The sequence below is a fragment of the Lindgomyces ingoldianus genome, assembly GCF_010093535.1.
Source record: "Lindgomyces ingoldianus strain ATCC 200398 unplaced genomic scaffold BDR25scaffold_38, whole genome shotgun sequence".
NCBI classification, from domain to species: Eukaryota; Fungi; Ascomycota; class Dothideomycetes; order Pleosporales; family Lindgomycetaceae; genus Lindgomyces; species Lindgomyces ingoldianus.
The window spans coordinates 1-16,419 of NW_022985199.1; the positions used below are offsets into that span (position 1 = coordinate 1).

The following is a 16,419-nucleotide window of genomic DNA, read 5'->3' on the forward strand; positions in this document are numbered from 1 at the left end:
ACTGTTTCGCTTAACCAGGGGGAGATCCTCTGGAACCCCCTTTTCGCCTGCAGCGGGCTTTGCTTGGAAGGTCTTGGCAGAGCCGATTACATTTAGCGGGAAAAATTACACTGTAGAAGTGATTTTTACACCCCCGACCGTGCGGTAGTCGATCACGATAGGAAAAAAAGAAGACCGGATCAAGCATGTAGCATAGCAGAACGATTACTTGAAGCTTAAAAACAAACAGTAACGCGGCTTTTTGGTTACCGATTTTCTACCAATCAAATCAATAGCCGGCTTATATCCGGACCAATAGGAGAGAGGGCTTGGCGGTAGAGATAGTGTAATATTTGATTGGGTTCGGATTGAGATTTTGGAAAGATCCGTGCTAGTCTGTTTTGGGACTAGTGATTTATGATTCTTTCCGGCATCACATCCTGCATCCTTCATCCTTCATGCACCACCTCATCTGGCTATATTTCCTATTTCATCGAACAGGGTTTCGTTCAATCCGACTCTCACCTGATTCACTTGTTGAGGTCGTACTTTTTCGCCTTTCCCGATTCTCAATTTCAACCTCTCTACTTTTTGCACTCCGCACTCTTGGCAGATTAACATGGTAACATCATTAAATGGCATTGCGTCTACCTCTTGCTTAAGGTTGCAGTGCCTCCAAGTCTTCTTGGATATATCCCGTACTCGCAGAGTTGAGCAACTTCAATCTATCATCCTACCTAACCAATTCGTAATAAAACGGCTCACGGCACCGACGCTAGCATCCATAGACGGATGCCATGTATTGTCATCAAAGTCCTCGTAATTCAATCTAATTACAATAGGAGATACAAATTAGCGGCACCGATGCCACGAGTCTCGCCATGCTTCCCCGCTCATATTTGGAATATCTGTAAGTATAAAGTAATAGGCTTTTCGAACACTTTCTCTGGGCCGAGCCACTCTCCTTGTACCAACTTACTGCAAGAATTTGCTCCCCTCACAGCCATCATGCGCCTCTCTTCAATTGTCGGCATCTTCTGTGGCAGCCTTGGATTCGCTGCAGCAGATAACTTCATCATAAATGTAGCTGACCACATATATTTATAACTGAAGCTCGCTAACAATACCTAGCACAATGATGGTCGTTATCAGGCATGCTTTATTGATGGGCATGAATGGTGGTTCTGTAGCAAGTATTACGAGGGAGATTGGAGCGCGTAAGCAACTTCCACACTCACCCCTAAGTCATTTCATCTACTGATTGAAAGTAGGCAAACTTCCCGTGTACAAATTGTACAGTTTCCCCTCTGCTCACGGGACCAACGGGAGACTAACGAAACGAAATTAGGGTTGCGGCTATCAATATCAGATTAGCGAAGGCGTGGTCACAATGACTTCGGACAACGGATGGTATTGCTCATTTTCCCACATGTTCTTCAGAATACTAACTAGGTAGTGGCTTTAAATCACACTGCTCTTTGGCGTGGGATGATGATACAGGGAAGATGGGATGCAATTTGGTATGTCACTCTATGTTGGTGAATAAGGCTGTAGTTGACTCCTATTTAGAAACTAGACCATGCCAACTGCTAAACGTGATCCGTGGAATTACGAATCATAACTTCCAAGGCTTGAATCGACCGCTTTGCCTAGCACTGACCAACGCTTCCGAGGGATATGCTCCAAAAGTTGTGACTCAGTTGTAATCCACCCATTCATAAATTTATCTTATCCATAATAATTATACAACATCAATAGCTATCATTCGGCCTCTGAGCCTATATGCCTATGCTGTTTTTCTCTATGTATTCTTCACCCCGTGCATCATTGCAGTAAGCCCAGTCCTATATCGTATGGTGTTTAAGTGAAGACACGCTTCACATTCACCTTGATACAGGTTGGATTCTGCGGCTCCCTCGCCCCCAACACCCAACTCAACATCACATACGTATAACCAGTGTAGTATGTTGTGCAACTGTACCAGCGGTAATACGCAGTTATATTGCCAACTGCAGCTGGAGATTTCGTATCATCGATATACCCCTGAATGTTCATCAGGTTACTCTCGTCGAAGCTGACTACCGTCGCTAAATTGTCTCCAGGGTAGAACAGAGGGAGCGCTACATTTGTCGTCGGATTGACATACAAACCCATAGGCTCTGAGAAGTTGAAGTTTGAACCTTGAAGGAGATATGTAAGATAGCCGGGTGATCCAAGTGTTACGTTGGGTGTAACTACTGAGTCGGAATAATTGAAGGTGAAAGTTCCAGGCGCGATGCTCTCGGGCTGGGAAATTGAGATTGAGTTGCTAAGACAGAGACCCTCAATTGCGGCACCTTCGTGACAGGCTGAGAGGGTAGATCCATTGATTGTGGTGTTGGAAGAGAGAAGAATCAGGTGGAAGGGTGCAGATTGGTTGTAGAACTGAGCGTTTGTCGAGGCTGCAAGAGCCAGAGCGAGGGTTGGAATTGCGAACTTCATGTTGGTGATGTACAGAGTAGCGCAGGGTAGCGAGCGACTGCGGTGGGTGTTGGCGGAATGTGGCACCTAAAAATTCACTTCTTGCTTTTGTGAATGCTACATTGTGCGGCGCATGTGGAATTTATGTTCCTGTTTCACCCCGCCAACCCGGAAGTTACTGATCACCACGGTTGGACCATATTTCGAGGTCACAAGCCGGTACGCTAGTCCGGCCAGATATGACGTTGCAGTGTGACATCCCCCGGACCCTAGGGAATTTTATATTGCGATTTCTCGTATTCGAGTAACAAAACAACATGACGTGTCGCTCAACAGTCGCCCCACTTAGATGGCTTTCCCCAATTCGGGAATATCATAGATCGCTGAAGTGCCAGGTAGTCAAACAAGCTTTGGATGGTTCACTGTAACGACTTTCCCATGGGTATGAGGCATAACACGAGTTGTTGTTTTGAAAAAAAAGGTCAATAATTATCGAAAAGAGGGTCGGGGGCACCAGGTTGCTGAGCCTCAATGCTAAAATATGGAGGTATTAGAGCGAGGGTGTGCAAGCAATGACAAACAATTGGCTTGAGTGATTTAGGACTTATTTTATATCTCTTCGACGCCCCATGATATGATCGATCTTGCATGATTAATGAATCTTCACCGACCTTCTCGACCTTAACGACGTTGTGTAAAAGGGATGTGCCCTCAAGCTCGATTCTAACGCCGGCGGACCTCACCTCCTAGAGCGTTTCCGGATACACTGGAGCCCAGTCTTACACTTTCCAGTTCACTCTCTTTTCCTTCCGCAGAACCATCCTTAGAGCCAACACTGTCATCCGGGGTTTGCTGTTGTATTGTCCACCACGCAACCCAGCTGATCCAGCAACATATCACATCCCAACCTACACTTGTCACTGCAGGGTGCTCCATTATGGCAGAGTAGATGCCGATAAATCCGCTATATCTGTGAGCTCGCACAGTCTCCCGCAGCCACAACATAACACCGCATCCCATTGTTGTGATCCACAGGTACCGGTACACTCTATCGGAGAATGTGATATCGCCATCGGTAAAGTATCTCGGTGGTACTATTGCACGGGCAATGGGGAGGACCATCAGCGCGATGTGTGGGATTAGGAGTGGGAGCATAAATTCTTCGGAGTGCCAAAGGTCTTCTGATCCAAGCTTATAAGCCGGCCAAACGGTTAACAGTACGGCTAGGGCACTGATGAGCCACGGAGGCAACCACCCGCCCCCCTTCAATCCGGCCGTCCGTGTCCGGTTGGGAATTGGTGGAGGGCTTACGAGCAGCGAGAGGAGGAACAGGTTCGTTGCGAAGCTGATTGCAACGATTTGACCAAGTAGCATGAAAGCCCAAGTGTGCTTGATCCCGCGACGTATACCTAGACTCATCAGCTAATGAACTTAGATTTAGGGATAAATGGAGGATATGATACCCTTTTGCTCTAAAGCTAGCCCTAAACCACAAGCAAACAAAAAAATCTGATGCGTCCACCAATACCTCGCATGCCCTATTATTGCTATCTCCCATGCTTCTTTGAACAATGAGGTATGCCGCAACCACAAGCCCCAGTGCTTCTCATCTGGAGTAAGTTCGTAAAAGGAACGCCACATTACCCACATGTTGTACGACCACTGGAAGTAACGAACCATATGGTACCAGGTCGTTGCCAAGCTTGAGATTGCTAGGAATATGAAGAGTAAAACATGTTTTCTTGGAGGTATTGATGCGGTCTTTGACTTTGCAAGAACATAGTAACTCGTGGCGAGTTTGCCGATAATGAACACAGTCAATGAGAGACAAAGGCAAAAATACGATATAAATATGAGGATAGGACGGAGGTTAGAATCCCATCCTTCTGGTATAGGTTTCTTTGCCATGAAGGATGATGGGATTCGCTCGTACCCTGGAGGGATTTCACCTGGTGGAGGCATATGAGAAGATTTCACGAGGCTCGAAGTTGGAGCAAAACTCACAGTGGCGCAGTGAAGGATTTAATAATGGCGCCCATCTAGTCCGTGGTCAGATGAAACGTGTTCACTGCGGGCAAGCGGGTGAATTGATGAATTGATGAATTGGCAAAAAATTAAATCGGCATTGATGGAGAGACGTCCGTGCGCTTTCACGTGGAGGAATCACGTGTGTGGCTTCGTGCCAAGTATGCACAGATCTTGAATTCACCAGCAGCATTCCTCTCTCGTACAATCTCAAACATCGGGTCCACTTCTACCTCTTATTTCACCTAAAGTACTCTCGCATCCACTCAACAAGACCTAGGTTGTCATTACAAATTGCTTGACGAAGTGGAAGGCTCATCAAAAAAGGAGCAACCCTTTGATTGATGATGTCAAGCTCACAGACCACCTCCAGTTTTCCTGTGTAACACTTATAGGTCTCTAAGACTCCACTTCTATTCTAAATATGTCAGATACTCCCAATAGGAACCCGGAGCAAGATATCGAAGATGCTCGAGTCTTGTCTCGGCACTTGGACCCAGGCTACTCCGGAGACTTTGATGGCACCAATCCCGAGGACATTGATAATGGCAATTCATCCAGCTCTGCAGAGCAGACTCCAGCAGAATCATCGCTCCGTTTGCTTGGTGGCGACATTCACAGGGACCTCTACAGAATCAATGCTAGGTCTAAGAGAGCCAAGCTTCTTCATCGAGCCGCAACCTTTTCGCATCCAACAGAGTTCCCCGAACCTAATCACGATGAAATTCCTGTTTCCGAACAGCTGGTTCCCGGAGGTTTCAGGAGACAGTTTCTCGACAGACAGGGCAGAAGAATGAGCTACATCACATCGCCTGTAACGAAGAACTTCATATCGTTCCTTGAACTATACGGTCAGTTTGCCGGAGAGGATCTTGCTGAATCTGACAACGAAGAATCCATCGAGGAAGAGGCCGAAATTGAAGAAAATGGCGAACGAAGACCACTTCTTGGGAGGAGAAAGAGTCCAAGGATCCGGGCTCAAGGGGACGCCTCCAACGTCAAGTCATTCTTTACCCTCCTCAAAGCTTTCATCGGCACCGGCATCATGTTCCTACCAAAAGCGTTCAAGAATGGTGGCATGCTCTTTTCGTCGATTACCCTTATTACTGTATCACTCCTCACATGCCTCTGTTTCCATTTACTTCTCCAATGCCGACGACAATATGGAGGGGGCTATGGAGAGCTGGGGGAGGCAATTGGTGGCTCAAAGATGCGAACCCTTATTCTTGGGTCAATCACCATTTCCCAGATCGGCTTTGTCTGCGCAGGCATTATCTTCGTCGCCGACAATCTATTCTCCTTCCTCAATGCGGTTACCTCCAATTCAACCACTCCGCTATCTACCAATGCGCTCATTGGCATTCAACTGATTGTCCTCATTCCGCTGTCATATATCCGTAACATCTCGAAGCTTGGCCCCGCCGCTCTGATCGCCGATATATGCATTCTGGTTGGTCTTGTGTACATCTACTGGTACGACATCTCCAGCATCATTGACACGAAAGGCTTCAACCCCACCATCGAACTATTCAATCCGCGCGATTTTACTCTTACTGTTGGCTCCGCAATATTTACGTTCGAAGGAATCGGCCTTATCCTTCCGATTCAATCCAGCATGAAGAATCCTCAGCACTTCAACAAACTACTGTATATTGTCATGTCCATTATTACTGTGATCTTTACCTCGGTTGGATTCCTATGCTATGGCACCTTTGGCGATCGCGTTAGTGTGGAGGTCATTACGAATTTTCCACAGACTAGCAAACTCGTGAATGCAGTCCAGTTCCTGTACGCACTGGCTGTGCTCATTGGAACGCCGGTCCAGCTGTTCCCCGCTCTCCGCATCATCGAAGGCAAGCTGTTCGGTTATCGGTCTGGCAAGCGCGATGCTTTGACCAAGTGGAAGAAGAACCTTTTTCGGACAGTGCTCGTTCTCATCTGCGGATTAATTTCTGCGGTAGGAGCAAGCGATTTAGATAAGTTTGTCGCCCTTATTGGAAGTTTTGCATGTGTTCCCCTGGTATACATTTATCCTGCATTTCTGCATTGGAAAGGCGTGGCGGAAAGAAGAGTGATCAAGGCCGGGGATTTAGTGATGATAGGCGTGGGGATCGTAGCATGTGTATATACCACCTGTATTACCATTGCAAGGTGGGCCGATACATGAAAAGTGTGGGCGATCTAGAAATAGGTTTTATAGAGAGACACCGGAGAAGAACTGCAATCGTGATTTGATTTCCACCTTGCATGCTCCCGGGTGGTATCATAATTGTATGATCCTTTTAACCTCTCCTTTTATGACTATCCCAAGCTAGGTAGGAATAAATTATATCCCATTTCTCTATCTCTATTACACTAGCCAGGACACCCATTTTAAATTCTTCACTCTCAGCATCGCAATATTATCAGCCATTCTCAAGCCTTGACGAAAAGAAAAACCATCACTCATCTACAGACTAACATCCGTCCCAGTAGTGACATAACTATTCCCTACCACCGGACTCCCGATCTTGATCACATTCGGGAAAACCTTTTGAACACCCCCGCATTCAGCCAGGAAAACGCTGAACTGCGCTCCTTCGGGTTCTTCTCGCATCAACTCATACACCACTGTGCCTTCCTCCTGTACTTTCTTGAACAAAACGCAAATACCAAATATTAAAGGTCAGGAACTCAACTCTGGGCTCCAATCTATGACACTCAGTATCCCAATCGTTAGCCTCTCAGCACATCTCGAATAAGGGGTCGCCGCAGCATTTGCGGTCGGGTAAGGGATCACTAGCACCTTGGGTAGAAGAGAGTATTGCCTTAGCTAGGCCTACAGGGGTTAGTAAATGAGACTGTTACCGTATTGTAGGCCGGATATCGATGTAGCATTGGGCGCCATGGCCAACGTCGCCAACAGTCCATATTACGCTACGGTTAGCATAAAAATAGCCCACTACTTCTCACTTGGGCAGTACTTTTGTACCGCTGGGAGGAAGGAAAGGGGGTCCAACAGTGCGTAACTAGCGTTTTAATTCATCCCTACGGATTACAGTGCTACTTTTGTCTAGAGCTACAACGTAGCAAACGCAGTACTTTAAGATAAATCTCTCTTGGTATGATTTGCGAGTTTATTAAACTCGTGCTACACAAATTAACAACTGGGTTAATTCTTCTAGAGATAAATCACCCCTACTTAGTAAGCTAATTCTTATTAAAGTAACAGTGCTTCTGCCTCTACTGCAAGCCCTCTTGTACTCGCAACTGTGATTAGGGATCAAGAAGAAATTAATGGCTATCTTAAACAGATCGTAGCTAGGATAACAAGAATTGTGGCGTACTGGGATATAGACAAGCTTAAAGCGCTGGCAAGGGGCTGTTCCCTTGTTTATTTAGTGCTCTTTACTATCCCCTCGTTTTTCTTATGTGTGGATACTAAATTTTTAGCATATTGCTGTTTACCACGCTCTATGAAAATTGCAAATTTAGTCTCCCCGGCCTTACTAAAACTCGGAGTGAACAAGAGGATACAAACCTCTGTTAGCGATCAGTCTCTGCGTACATTCTAGACCAATATCTCTCTAATAGCTATCTTGTTTCGTCCAACGCCCATCGCACTCCTGTATTTAAGCTCCATGACTATCCTCATGCCTATCTCTATCTCGCTCTTTCCATCCACCTCCTCCCCTGCCGAAGACAATGGTATGCCCAACATATGCATGTCGAAAGTCTATGCCGCAAACTTCGTACTCCTCTTTAACAAATAACTCCTGGCGACAAATCGGACAAGTGTTCACCGTCTCAAACCAGGTCCTTAAGCATTTCTCGCCGAAGATGTGGCCGCAGGGTGTCAACTGGACTGCTATCTCTGTTTGGGAATCTGGGGTTGGGTTTGTAGTCGCTGATACCTTAGTACCTGCGGTAGTGGTGGTGGTCGAGAAATGAGCTGCGAGGTCTTCAAGACAGATGTCGCAGGTCGGGATGGCGGAGTGTAGAGGTGGGGTGTAGGGTTGGAGAGTAGTGGATAGGAAAATGGATTTACTTGGTAAGAGTGACATGGTGCGTGTGGATCAGTGGCTTTGTGGATCATTGGCTTAGCGGAGATTATCTAACTTTCCCGCCCTGGGAATTTTTGAATGGTAGTTCGGAAATTGGGGTGCTGGGGGGCCCGTCCAAAGATGTATAGGCATTATCTAGGTGTTTGCCCGACACGTGAAGCGAGACAACAAGCCGAAAGCCAAGCCGATGGCAAACGGACAGGGGTTAGCAATCAAAGAGAATGCCTTCCTGTAGCCTCCAGGTCGAATAGTGTCTTAAAACTAGAAGGGAATGAGAAGGTGTACACCATTTTTTTAAGTTTACTATCTTTGATACATTGTCCCGCTGAACCGGGCTGCGTCTTGTGTACTCTCTGCCTCCAAACCAGTTGTGAACAAATACTCCTATGTTCTGCATCACCAATGATTTACTGCTCTACTTCGGCAAGTTCCCTGCAAAAGTCAGTGCCCCATCAGTTGACGGGTTTGATAACAAAAGAACTTACAGATATGAAATCGAACCTTCAGCAACTCCTTCAGCTCATCATATAAATACCCTATAAGAGGCGGCAACCAAATTGTAACAGCCACAACCTGTCCAAAGCTCCAATTCATCCGATCCATCATGTTTAATGATGTCCCAATTGCTAGTAGCGACAGCTGCATTCCAATACCAGCTAGGAAGCACAGAGTCGCTAACCAATAGAGAATCGAAACACCCTTGTTAGAGGTCGGGTAGTGTGCGCGGATATGAGTCCTCCCCTCAGCGCCATTCTGCATCTTCTCTGGATGATTCGGGGTCTGATGATTTTGGCGCTGCTTCCACCAGAGAATCACCTTGAGTCCCAGCACCATGAAGAGCGACAAGGTCGAAAACGTCCAGATGATTGGTGTTAGGACACGGATATTGTGGGATGCGTTGTAGATAGGATCTTTATTCAAGAAGAAATTTTCAGGGCACGCTGCAAGAGCAGAATAACCACCACACGCGTCGATAGCGGAAAGTTTATACATGAACTGCTGATAAGCGTGGAACTTTTTGGCCTTCGAATTGATCTCCGAGTTCACCGGGATTACATGGGAGTAGAGTATCCAGTACACGGTAGAAGCTAATATCCAACATGCTATGGTTAGGATTGTAACATCCATAGTTGACCGCTGGGCATGGAAGAGGAGGACGAAGGCAAAGACCACGGGAAGAACTCCATTCGTTGCAAGGGGAATGAGCATGAAGGTAACCAGCATGTCTGTCTCAAATATTCCATAGGCGAAAGAAGCAATCTGAATCGTGCCGCTGAAGTAGCATTGTGCTTTGTGGAATTCAACTAGGAAGTCTTTGAAAACTTTTGTGTGGACACTCTCCGGTGATGTTTCGAGAAGGTTCTCGTTCTTTGTCCTGTCCTCTTGGGCATTTCTTGGGCCGTATTCCTTCACTTTCCTTGATTTCCTCCCGTGGGAAAATCCGAACGCCGACAGTCCAAACCAGAGGAGGACTACAAGTATGCATTGCATAATATACGAGGCAAATACCTTCCAGCATGTGAGCCAAAGGAAAGTGAAGCACGAGATAACACTCACCCCAATCCCAATAACATCTGCGTCGGCATACGGCAGAGAACTATAACGCCCCGTACATAAGGTATTAAAGCACTCATTAAGACCTCTGAGATTTGGATTCGTGCTGTTAGTGAGCAAATTGACTGGCGAGCAGACTCCAGTGCACAACGTCCTATTCCTCGCTGCTCTGCAGGTAGATGTGAGGCACCCAGTGACAGAGGTGGTAATTCTCCTCAAATCACCATCGGTGGTATTTCGTGAAAAGTATGGCATCAAGGAGGATGAAATGTTCGGTTCGAGGAGGCCATTGGAATAATAGCTGGCAATGTTTGGAACGTTGGCGCAAGTTAAGTACCGCCGTTTCGGTGCAAGACCATTTCCTTCGAACGGATCATTTTGTAGCAACGAGCTGTAGAGCAGGGTCAGGTTTTGGCAATCAGTGATGCAGTCACCATTCGTGCAACCGCCGGAGAAGGTTGCAGCTGTTGGACTGAAGTTTTCCTGGCAGATAGACGCGCCCTGATCGTCTAGATAGCAGCAATGAAGCTTATCAGATGTGGTATTTCCGATACTATCGCAGTACAGCGAATCACTTCGCACTCCTGCCATGCTGGGAGTCAGGTTGTGAAAGTCAAGAGCATAAAGGTAGAGCGAGGGATGGTGAAGAGAAATGTGAAGCATCCGAAAAGCCTCGAAAAAGTGTAATTAATAGAGTGTTACACTCTTTCGTCATAGTGCGTCAGGCGGTGGAAGGCTGAATTGTCAAATCTTGCCAACTTGGGGGCCAAGCGACGGCATTGGACGCAGCCTTGAAAATCGTTCCGAAGGTGCTGGTCGCTAGTCGCTCAGTTTCCAATCGAAAAAGCCACATCGCAATCAATGACTTGAAAGTCTCAAGAAACAGGATTCAGTTGACCTAAGGAAGATTGCGAGTTTACCCTTCGATATGCCATAAGAAAGGCAAGAATGAGGAAGGATGGTGTTGAGGTGATACACAGACTCACCTAATGCGGTCACATACCTCAGCAACAACACTGTAGTAATCGACAAGGACAGACGAAGAGAACCAAACCTCCTAGTTTTCTTTAGGGATACAGCTTCAAGTTAGTAGTGACTCTAAATGTTGAATGGGCTCTTTCAGCTAGCTGCTGATGGTATGAGCACTTAAGTAGCAAGAGTAAGAGTAGTGTACGGTGTGCACAGCGTACGGAGTAGGTAGGGTAGGCAACAGATTTCTGGTCATTGCTTGTCTTCTCTATGTACAGACGCGAGCGATATTTAAGGAGGCGCGCCCGCGCACGGGCACCACGTGCGTAGTCCCGTGATCCCATGCCGGGCCAGATAGATACTATGCGCCGTATCGCTCCTGCGTACGGACACTAAAAATATATCACAGTATGATGAAGAGTCTCTTAATTGAAGATCGCGGCAGAGATCCCGCTTCCTTCACCTCCACTACCGCCACCTTATCTTACACTCTTGTAGGGGAACGCACTTACTACAATTTTTACATGTTGATATAGTCGCACTACCTTAGTAGCATAGCAGAATCCTAGTATTAGTAAACAACAGGCCAAGAAACCTCCCAGTGTTAACACACGGTGTTTGGTCTATACCGGTTTAGAGTACCTGAACAATGGAGAACAAATGCATCAATAACGCTGTTTTACAGCCTGGGAGACACCAAGGCAAGATGTGCAACAAACCTTTAGGAACAGGTGTTGTAGCACATTCACACTAGCTGGGAAACATGAACAGGTTATATTTAATCAACTGAACCTCTTGCTAGAGTTGAGGCAAATTTCAATAGGATGCGACTTTTAGTCTTGAAATGTAATTGTATAGAAAATCTTTCAGTTAGGGGCAAGAGCATACTTGAACTTGATTACATTATCGCCGTTCGCTTATCGTATATCCATATCCCCAACCATGCAATTAGTACACAAAGCGCTGCGAGTTTGCCAAGATAAGAGGGGCATTACAACATGCCCAGTAGCACACAGAGACCGCTGCTGTTGTCATACTCTAAAGAAAGAGGTTACGCCGAGGGAGGCAACCAGTAGCTCAAGGAAAGACTGTTATCCTTGGGTATCAACCAAGAAAAAATGGATATCCAAGAAACATGACATGTAGGTGAGAGATCGTGATACCCCAAACCCTAATCCCCTCCATTCCAGGAAAACCTGCCCGACCCAAATCCAAATACCTAGCCTCGGACTCTAACCCAAGAATGTCAAAACCCCAGATGATAAAAAAAAATGCGAAAAGATTGCTGCGACATTCTACAACCCACCAATACGACCAGTATCGTAGCCTCTCCATCCGCCCAAGCTGCCCCAAGCTGCAAGCACATCTTCACTGACGCTACATCGAGTGCTTACCGGGCCAGTTGTAACGCTCTCACGCTTAGTGCTACTCATACTAGCAATGCTTGGAACTCGGCTAACTCGACGGCTCTGGGACCCCAGGGCAGGGCTGGAAGTCCGACTTGCAATGCTGCTGTGCTGACTTCTTGTGGAACCAGCCACATTGCTTATGCGGCGAGAAGACTTCCTTGGAATCTTGGGCTCGACAATACTTGGAGCCGCAGAGGAACTCTCTGAGACTGGTGGGAGGTCGTAAAGCTCCGACGGCGTTGACTTCAGAGGTGCGGGTGACTGTCTGTGTTGAGTGAAGGAAACATCTGCGCCACTGCTCGCCGTGCGGCGCCGCTGGTGAGTACTAGCACGGCTGCTTCGAACCGTATTAGTCTTGATACTACCACTCGGAGGTTCGATGACGCCGTCTAAAGTGATAGCTACCTCCTCATCGCCATTCATGCTTGGCTCACTGCTAGCGACTTTTACATCAACATCCTCATCACAATGGCGAAGGCCTGGGGTGACGGGGGAAGGTAAGGGTGATGCATGATCAGTGGTGGTTGGAGATGCAATAGTGGGGGTTGGTGAAGGGAATGGATCGAGTGGTGACAGTGGCGAGAGCTCGAGGGCCGGTGAAACCTGGTAGGCGTGACGGGTGCTGAATCGAGAGGCGGGATGAACAGACTCTGCGGTACTGGATTCACGAGAGGAACTGTCTCGGAGGATGCTTGTGTCTAAATCTTGAGCTAACTTGCGCTGGCGACCTCGGCTGGGAGGCGACAGCAGAAGCGGCGATAAAGACCCCGCAAGGGATATTCGTGGCGAAGAACTCTTCGCCTGTGTAGGGGCAGCCAGAGGACTGTCAAGTGACAGAAAGGCTGATGTTCGGGGGGCGCTTGTCTTAGGCGGTGTCTTCTGCCGGGTATCCTGGTTAATTGCTGTCCTAAATCCCTCCGTGAAGCTCTGCTGGGCCATTGCCGCTCGCTTCCGACGCATCATTTCTAGAAGAGCTTCCTCTTCTTCGGTGACTGCCATAAGCTTATGTTGCTCTGCGCGTAACCTGGGTTCGCTCCGGGAAGTCCTTGAACTGCGAACGCTAGTGGATGATGGCGACATTGGAGCATTCCCAGATGTTTGAGGGCGGAGCTGATCTCTATCTTCGTGTATTACAGATGGATGCCGGACGTGACTGGACCTCCTGCTGCTATACCCCTTTGGGAGGGTGAAATGTGTCGAAGACGGCTCCGGTGTATACATAACCTCGATTGTTGCAGCGTTTGTAGATGTCGACAACATGCTCATTTTCGATTCCGATGGTGCCCTTCCTAGATGCCGTGGACGCATTTCGAACGCTTGGGCTTTACCGATGATGATATCTCCTTCATGATCATCGATGCTATCTCGAATCTCGAACTTTCGTCTCGGTGGTGCAACATTTTCACCCTCATCCTCTGACGACGAGAAAGACAGGACACTCGAATCCTGCAAATTTGTTTTTGAGAAGGCAGATTCTTTAGTCTTTGTGGATGCGTGACTATGGAGTGAGAACTGGCTTGGCGAATTGAGGTGGTGTGCAACCCCGACTGACTGATTGGAGTGTGCCAAAAACTCTTTCTTAACCCTCTGCGGAGGAAACGAAGCCTGCGAAGGGGGAGTTTCGAAGTCTGGAATCACTCGGCCCAAGGAACTCTTCCTAATGGGAGCTAGATATGGCCGTCGTGTGACAACGGGAATTGGAGCACGGACAGGAGCTTCTGGCTCATTGACATCCTCATCACTACTTTCACTGAGACCCTCAAACCAGTGCTGGATTCCACGCGGAGGCCTTCGGACATTGATCTTGGCACTGTCGTAGACATCACGCTTGTGTAGCCTGACTGGGGAAGTGGAGGGCTGGGGCTGAACAAGGGTACCCTGCTGCTGCTTTGCGGTTTTGGTCAACTTAGCCTGTGGCCTGGCGGTGTTAGGGGTAGGTGTGGGTTCGCGGGTCATCGGGCGGGGGAAATATTCTGAAACGGTTGACATTGCGGTCGGAGAATTTACCAATTTGTTTGGAGATAGAAGAATGCCGGTGCGCTCATGTCCAGTGTTGGACCTTGGCTTTGGGAATAGTCTGGAAAGATCCAATCGTGGCGGCTTGCTTTTCCGGTTCTGTCTCTTGATGTCCGCCGATCCTGGATACAGGTGGGATAAGTCCAAGTTCACGTGACTACTGCATTCAGAAGCTGCGACGGGTGGACGTCCTTTCCGAAGAGCCATGTCGCGCACTGCAGATGCGGAGGTTTGTTGGGAGATCGAGGGTGGTGATTTTTGAGCGTCGTAGTAGGATCGCATGGTGGAATTCGATGTCCGAGGGTGTAATTGTCGACTGAGGGAGCTACCATTCGATTCACGTCGACCATCTCCATGATACCCGGCTCCCAACAAATTCGAAGACGGTCGAGTTGACATGCCTGGTCGTTGTGCGCGATAGTATTCACCATCCTCCATAGCGACCGAGGATGCCTTATCCGTGTAATCCGAGCCAAAGCTGGCCTCCGAGACGGTAATAGTCATGAAGCCAGGGCTCTGTGGGACCGATGCTTGTGACCTCGAGGATGGACGAATTGGCAGGCCAGAAGTTCCGAGCAGGCGTTGTGCTTTGGAGTAGGAGGGAGAGTCGTTAAGATGGGGAGACCATTCGGGGACAGAGGGAATAGAGGGGATGGAGCTCACGTCGTCAATGTCTTTTTTGACGGCGGTTTTCCGCCCCGGGATGGGAAAAGAAAACTTAGGACGGCGGCCTCGCCCCATGGTTGCCAGTGTTTTTGACTGCTGGGGGAAGAATTGGTGGCTCAAGTCTAAGACAGATTTCGACTCAGCAAGTGGAGGTCGCGGAGGTCTGAATCAGGGTACCTTGTCGGCCTTCTGCTAGGGGACTATTTCGGGGTCAATTGCTGCAAAAGAACTGCGGCGGCGCACGCGTAATTGAACTTGGAGGATACTGGAACGCAAAGGAGGCGCCGGGAGCATGAGCGAGCAAATATGCACGTCGCCGCCCGCGACGGCTGAAGAGTGGAGGTGGAAGGACGAGGGCCTCGAGTAGAGGACGAGTGGTTACCAATTACGGGCTCCTGTTCGCTCGTGCTCCGCTGGCTCCGTGCCCAGCGCTCGCCGAAGCCGCCGGTACCTGAGTGTAGCTTGCAGCAAACAACGGTGTCGAGGGGAACGCTAGGGTCCCTTATGCAAGACAGCATGAGCTGGACGCAGACTAGGGAGCGGTGGACAACAGATAGCGCCAGCAAGTCGTGCGCCGTGGTGAGTGCAGATGCTATAGGGTACGCAGCACTCAGGGGGTTTGCTCTGGGATAATTGTTTCTTAAGGCCTGGGAAGTGAATTGATCCCGTTGTCACCTGGACCACAGGCCCGCGATGTTTGTGCCGTTCTGGGATTCAGGGGACGGCAGCCAAGATAGTCTCACTCGGTCCACACTCGTCATTGGCTCCCTGCGCGGATCCTAGCCACAAGCGGCCACGCTTTCCGGATCGGGCACTGGGCTCCCCCAGGATACCGCCCAACCCCTGCTGCGCCTCTGACCTCTTCTGCAGACGGAGGTCTTGACACGCAATGTCTTCTCTCGGCTCTGTTCACACTCCCGCAGCGAGAGAGCGCACTATGCAATCAGACGTCACACAGCCGGCCGGGAGACGCTTGTCCGTCGGAAGCGCGCTGCGACGCTGATAAAAAGCAGACCGCGGAGAAGAATCACAGGATGGACCACGCAGAGGCGCAAGCCACGGCGAAAACTGAGACCATCTGATTGTCAACAGCGGTGCTCTTTCTGGCTGCCATGGCGGATCAGCGATAGAGTCTCCTCCTTTTAGCGAGCACATCACGTCGCACATCACATCCCATCCCAACCATGGACCAAAGATCACGATAGATGGGAGAGAAGATCACCGCACTGCTCACACCAACCCCTAAGTCCATCATTGGCCTCATCTATTTCAAATCGTGAAGCCCGTCAAGATACAGA

The 16,419-nt window shown here is 48.6% G+C and overlaps 8 protein-coding genes across 8 annotated transcripts; 2 read left to right on the forward strand and 6 right to left on the reverse strand.

The window, feature by feature from the left end:
* The first annotated feature begins 453 nt into the window (after window positions 1-453).
* Window positions 454-1,763, forward strand: BDR25DRAFT_396133 (uncharacterized protein). The gene is made up of 7 exons (XM_033698413.1): window positions 454-601; window positions 650-1,062; window positions 1,111-1,196; window positions 1,251-1,272; window positions 1,328-1,389; window positions 1,436-1,499; window positions 1,549-1,763. The coding sequence occupies exons 2-7, from the start codon at window positions 772-774 to the stop codon at window positions 1,570-1,572; spliced, it is 549 nt and encodes a 182-aa protein (XP_033542236.1). The 5' UTR covers window positions 454-601; window positions 650-771; the 3' UTR covers window positions 1,573-1,763.
* Window positions 1,764-1,839: 76 nt separating this feature from the next.
* On the reverse strand, window positions 1,840-2,460 carry BDR25DRAFT_239524 (uncharacterized protein; the record flags this gene model as incomplete). Its single annotated transcript, XM_033685684.1, has 1 exon — window positions 1,840-2,460. The coding sequence occupies one exon, from the start codon at window positions 2,458-2,460 to the stop codon at window positions 1,840-1,842; it is 621 nt and encodes a 206-aa protein (XP_033542237.1).
* A 553-nt stretch (window positions 2,461-3,013) lies between these two features.
* BDR25DRAFT_269930 (uncharacterized protein) lies at window positions 3,014-4,524 on the reverse strand. The gene is made up of 3 exons (XM_033687184.1): window positions 4,444-4,524; window positions 3,903-4,388; window positions 3,014-3,848 (listed from the first exon to the last, which is right to left on the reverse strand). Exons 2-3 carry the CDS (start codon window positions 4,345-4,347, stop codon window positions 3,163-3,165), a joined length of 1,131 nt encoding a protein of 376 aa, XP_033542238.1. The 5' UTR covers window positions 4,348-4,388; window positions 4,444-4,524; the 3' UTR covers window positions 3,014-3,162.
* Window positions 4,525-4,673: 149 nt separating this feature from the next.
* BDR25DRAFT_378553 (amino acid transporter-like protein) lies at window positions 4,674-6,650 on the forward strand. Its single transcript, XM_033697553.1, has one exon. It carries the CDS (start codon window positions 4,889-4,891, stop codon window positions 6,629-6,631), a length of 1,743 nt encoding a protein of 580 aa, XP_033542239.1. The 5' UTR covers window positions 4,674-4,888; the 3' UTR covers window positions 6,632-6,650.
* A 1,425-nt stretch (window positions 6,651-8,075) lies between these two features.
* Window positions 8,076-8,507, reverse strand: BDR25DRAFT_318279 (uncharacterized protein; the record flags this gene model as incomplete). The annotated part of the gene is made up of 1 exon (XM_033691735.1): window positions 8,076-8,507. The coding sequence occupies one exon, from the start codon at window positions 8,505-8,507 to the stop codon at window positions 8,076-8,078; it is 432 nt and encodes a 143-aa protein (XP_033542240.1).
* Window positions 8,508-8,911: 404 nt separating this feature from the next.
* Window positions 8,912-10,699, reverse strand: BDR25DRAFT_345978 (uncharacterized protein). The gene is made up of 3 exons (XM_033694103.1): window positions 10,065-10,699; window positions 8,993-10,016; window positions 8,912-8,939 (listed from the first exon to the last, which is right to left on the reverse strand). The coding sequence occupies exons 1-3, from the start codon at window positions 10,650-10,652 to the stop codon at window positions 8,923-8,925; spliced, it is 1,629 nt and encodes a 542-aa protein (XP_033542241.1). The 5' UTR covers window positions 10,653-10,699; the 3' UTR covers window positions 8,912-8,922.
* Window positions 10,700-10,782: 83 nt separating this feature from the next.
* On the reverse strand, window positions 10,783-11,374 carry BDR25DRAFT_360369 (uncharacterized protein; the record flags this gene model as incomplete). The annotated part of the gene is made up of 6 exons (XM_033696241.1): window positions 10,783-10,935; window positions 10,982-11,047; window positions 11,092-11,118; window positions 11,159-11,188; window positions 11,252-11,298; window positions 11,344-11,374. 6 exons carry the CDS (start codon window positions 11,372-11,374, stop codon window positions 10,783-10,785), a joined length of 354 nt encoding a protein of 117 aa, XP_033542242.1.
* Window positions 11,375-12,212: 838 nt separating this feature from the next.
* On the reverse strand, window positions 12,213-15,330 carry BDR25DRAFT_336869 (uncharacterized protein). Its single transcript, XM_033693142.1, has 4 exons — window positions 12,890-15,330; window positions 12,785-12,847; window positions 12,491-12,754; window positions 12,213-12,448 (listed from the first exon to the last, which is right to left on the reverse strand). Exons 1-4 carry the CDS (start codon window positions 15,194-15,196, stop codon window positions 12,326-12,328), a joined length of 2,757 nt encoding a protein of 918 aa, XP_033542243.1. The 5' UTR covers window positions 15,197-15,330; the 3' UTR covers window positions 12,213-12,325.
* Between the last annotated feature and the right edge of the window lie 1,089 nt (window positions 15,331-16,419).

What these genes read in the sequence shown, in the direction of transcription:
- BDR25DRAFT_396133 (XM_033698413.1), top strand. Translation starts at nt 772, where the DNA reads ATGCCATGTATTGTCATCAAAGTCCTCGTAATTCAATCTAATTACAAT. An exon ending in ATGACTTCGGACAACGGATG is followed by an intron (nt 1,390 to 1,435) that starts GTATTGCTCATT and finishes CTAACTAGGTAG; the next exon opens with TGGCTTTAAATCACACTGCT. An exon ending in GGAAGATGGGATGCAATTTG is followed by an intron (nt 1,500 to 1,548) that starts GTATGTCACTCT and finishes ACTCCTATTTAG; the next exon opens with AAACTAGACCATGCCAACTG.
- BDR25DRAFT_269930 (XM_033687184.1), bottom strand. Translation starts at nt 4,347, where the DNA reads ATGGCAAAGAAACCTATACCAGAAGGATGGGATTCTAACCTCCGTCCT. An exon ending in GCTAGCTTTAGAGCAAAAGG is followed by an intron (nt 3,849 to 3,902) that starts GTATCATATCCT and finishes TGATGAGTCTAG; the next exon opens with GTATACGTCGCGGGATCAAG.
- BDR25DRAFT_378553 (XM_033697553.1), top strand. Translation starts at nt 4,889, where the DNA reads ATGTCAGATACTCCCAATAGGAACCCGGAGCAAGATATCGAAGATGCT.
- BDR25DRAFT_345978 (XM_033694103.1), bottom strand. Translation starts at nt 10,652, where the DNA reads ATGGCAGGAGTGCGAAGTGATTCGCTGTACTGCGATAGTATCGGAAAT. An exon ending in CAGATGTTATTGGGATTGGG is followed by an intron (nt 10,017 to 10,064) that starts GTGAGTGTTATC and finishes ACATGCTGGAAG; the next exon opens with GTATTTGCCTCGTATATTAT.
- BDR25DRAFT_336869 (XM_033693142.1), bottom strand. Translation starts at nt 15,196, where the DNA reads ATGGGGCGAGGCCGCCGTCCTAAGTTTTCTTTTCCCATCCCGGGGCGG. An exon ending in GTAGTATCAAGACTAATACG is followed by an intron (nt 12,755 to 12,784) that starts GTTCGAAGCAGC and finishes AGTACTCACCAG; the next exon opens with CGGCGCCGCACGGCGAGCAG. An exon ending in TGGGGTCCCAGAGCCGTCGA is followed by an intron (nt 12,449 to 12,490) that starts GTTAGCCGAGTT and finishes AGTAGCACTAAG; the next exon opens with CGTGAGAGCGTTACAACTGG.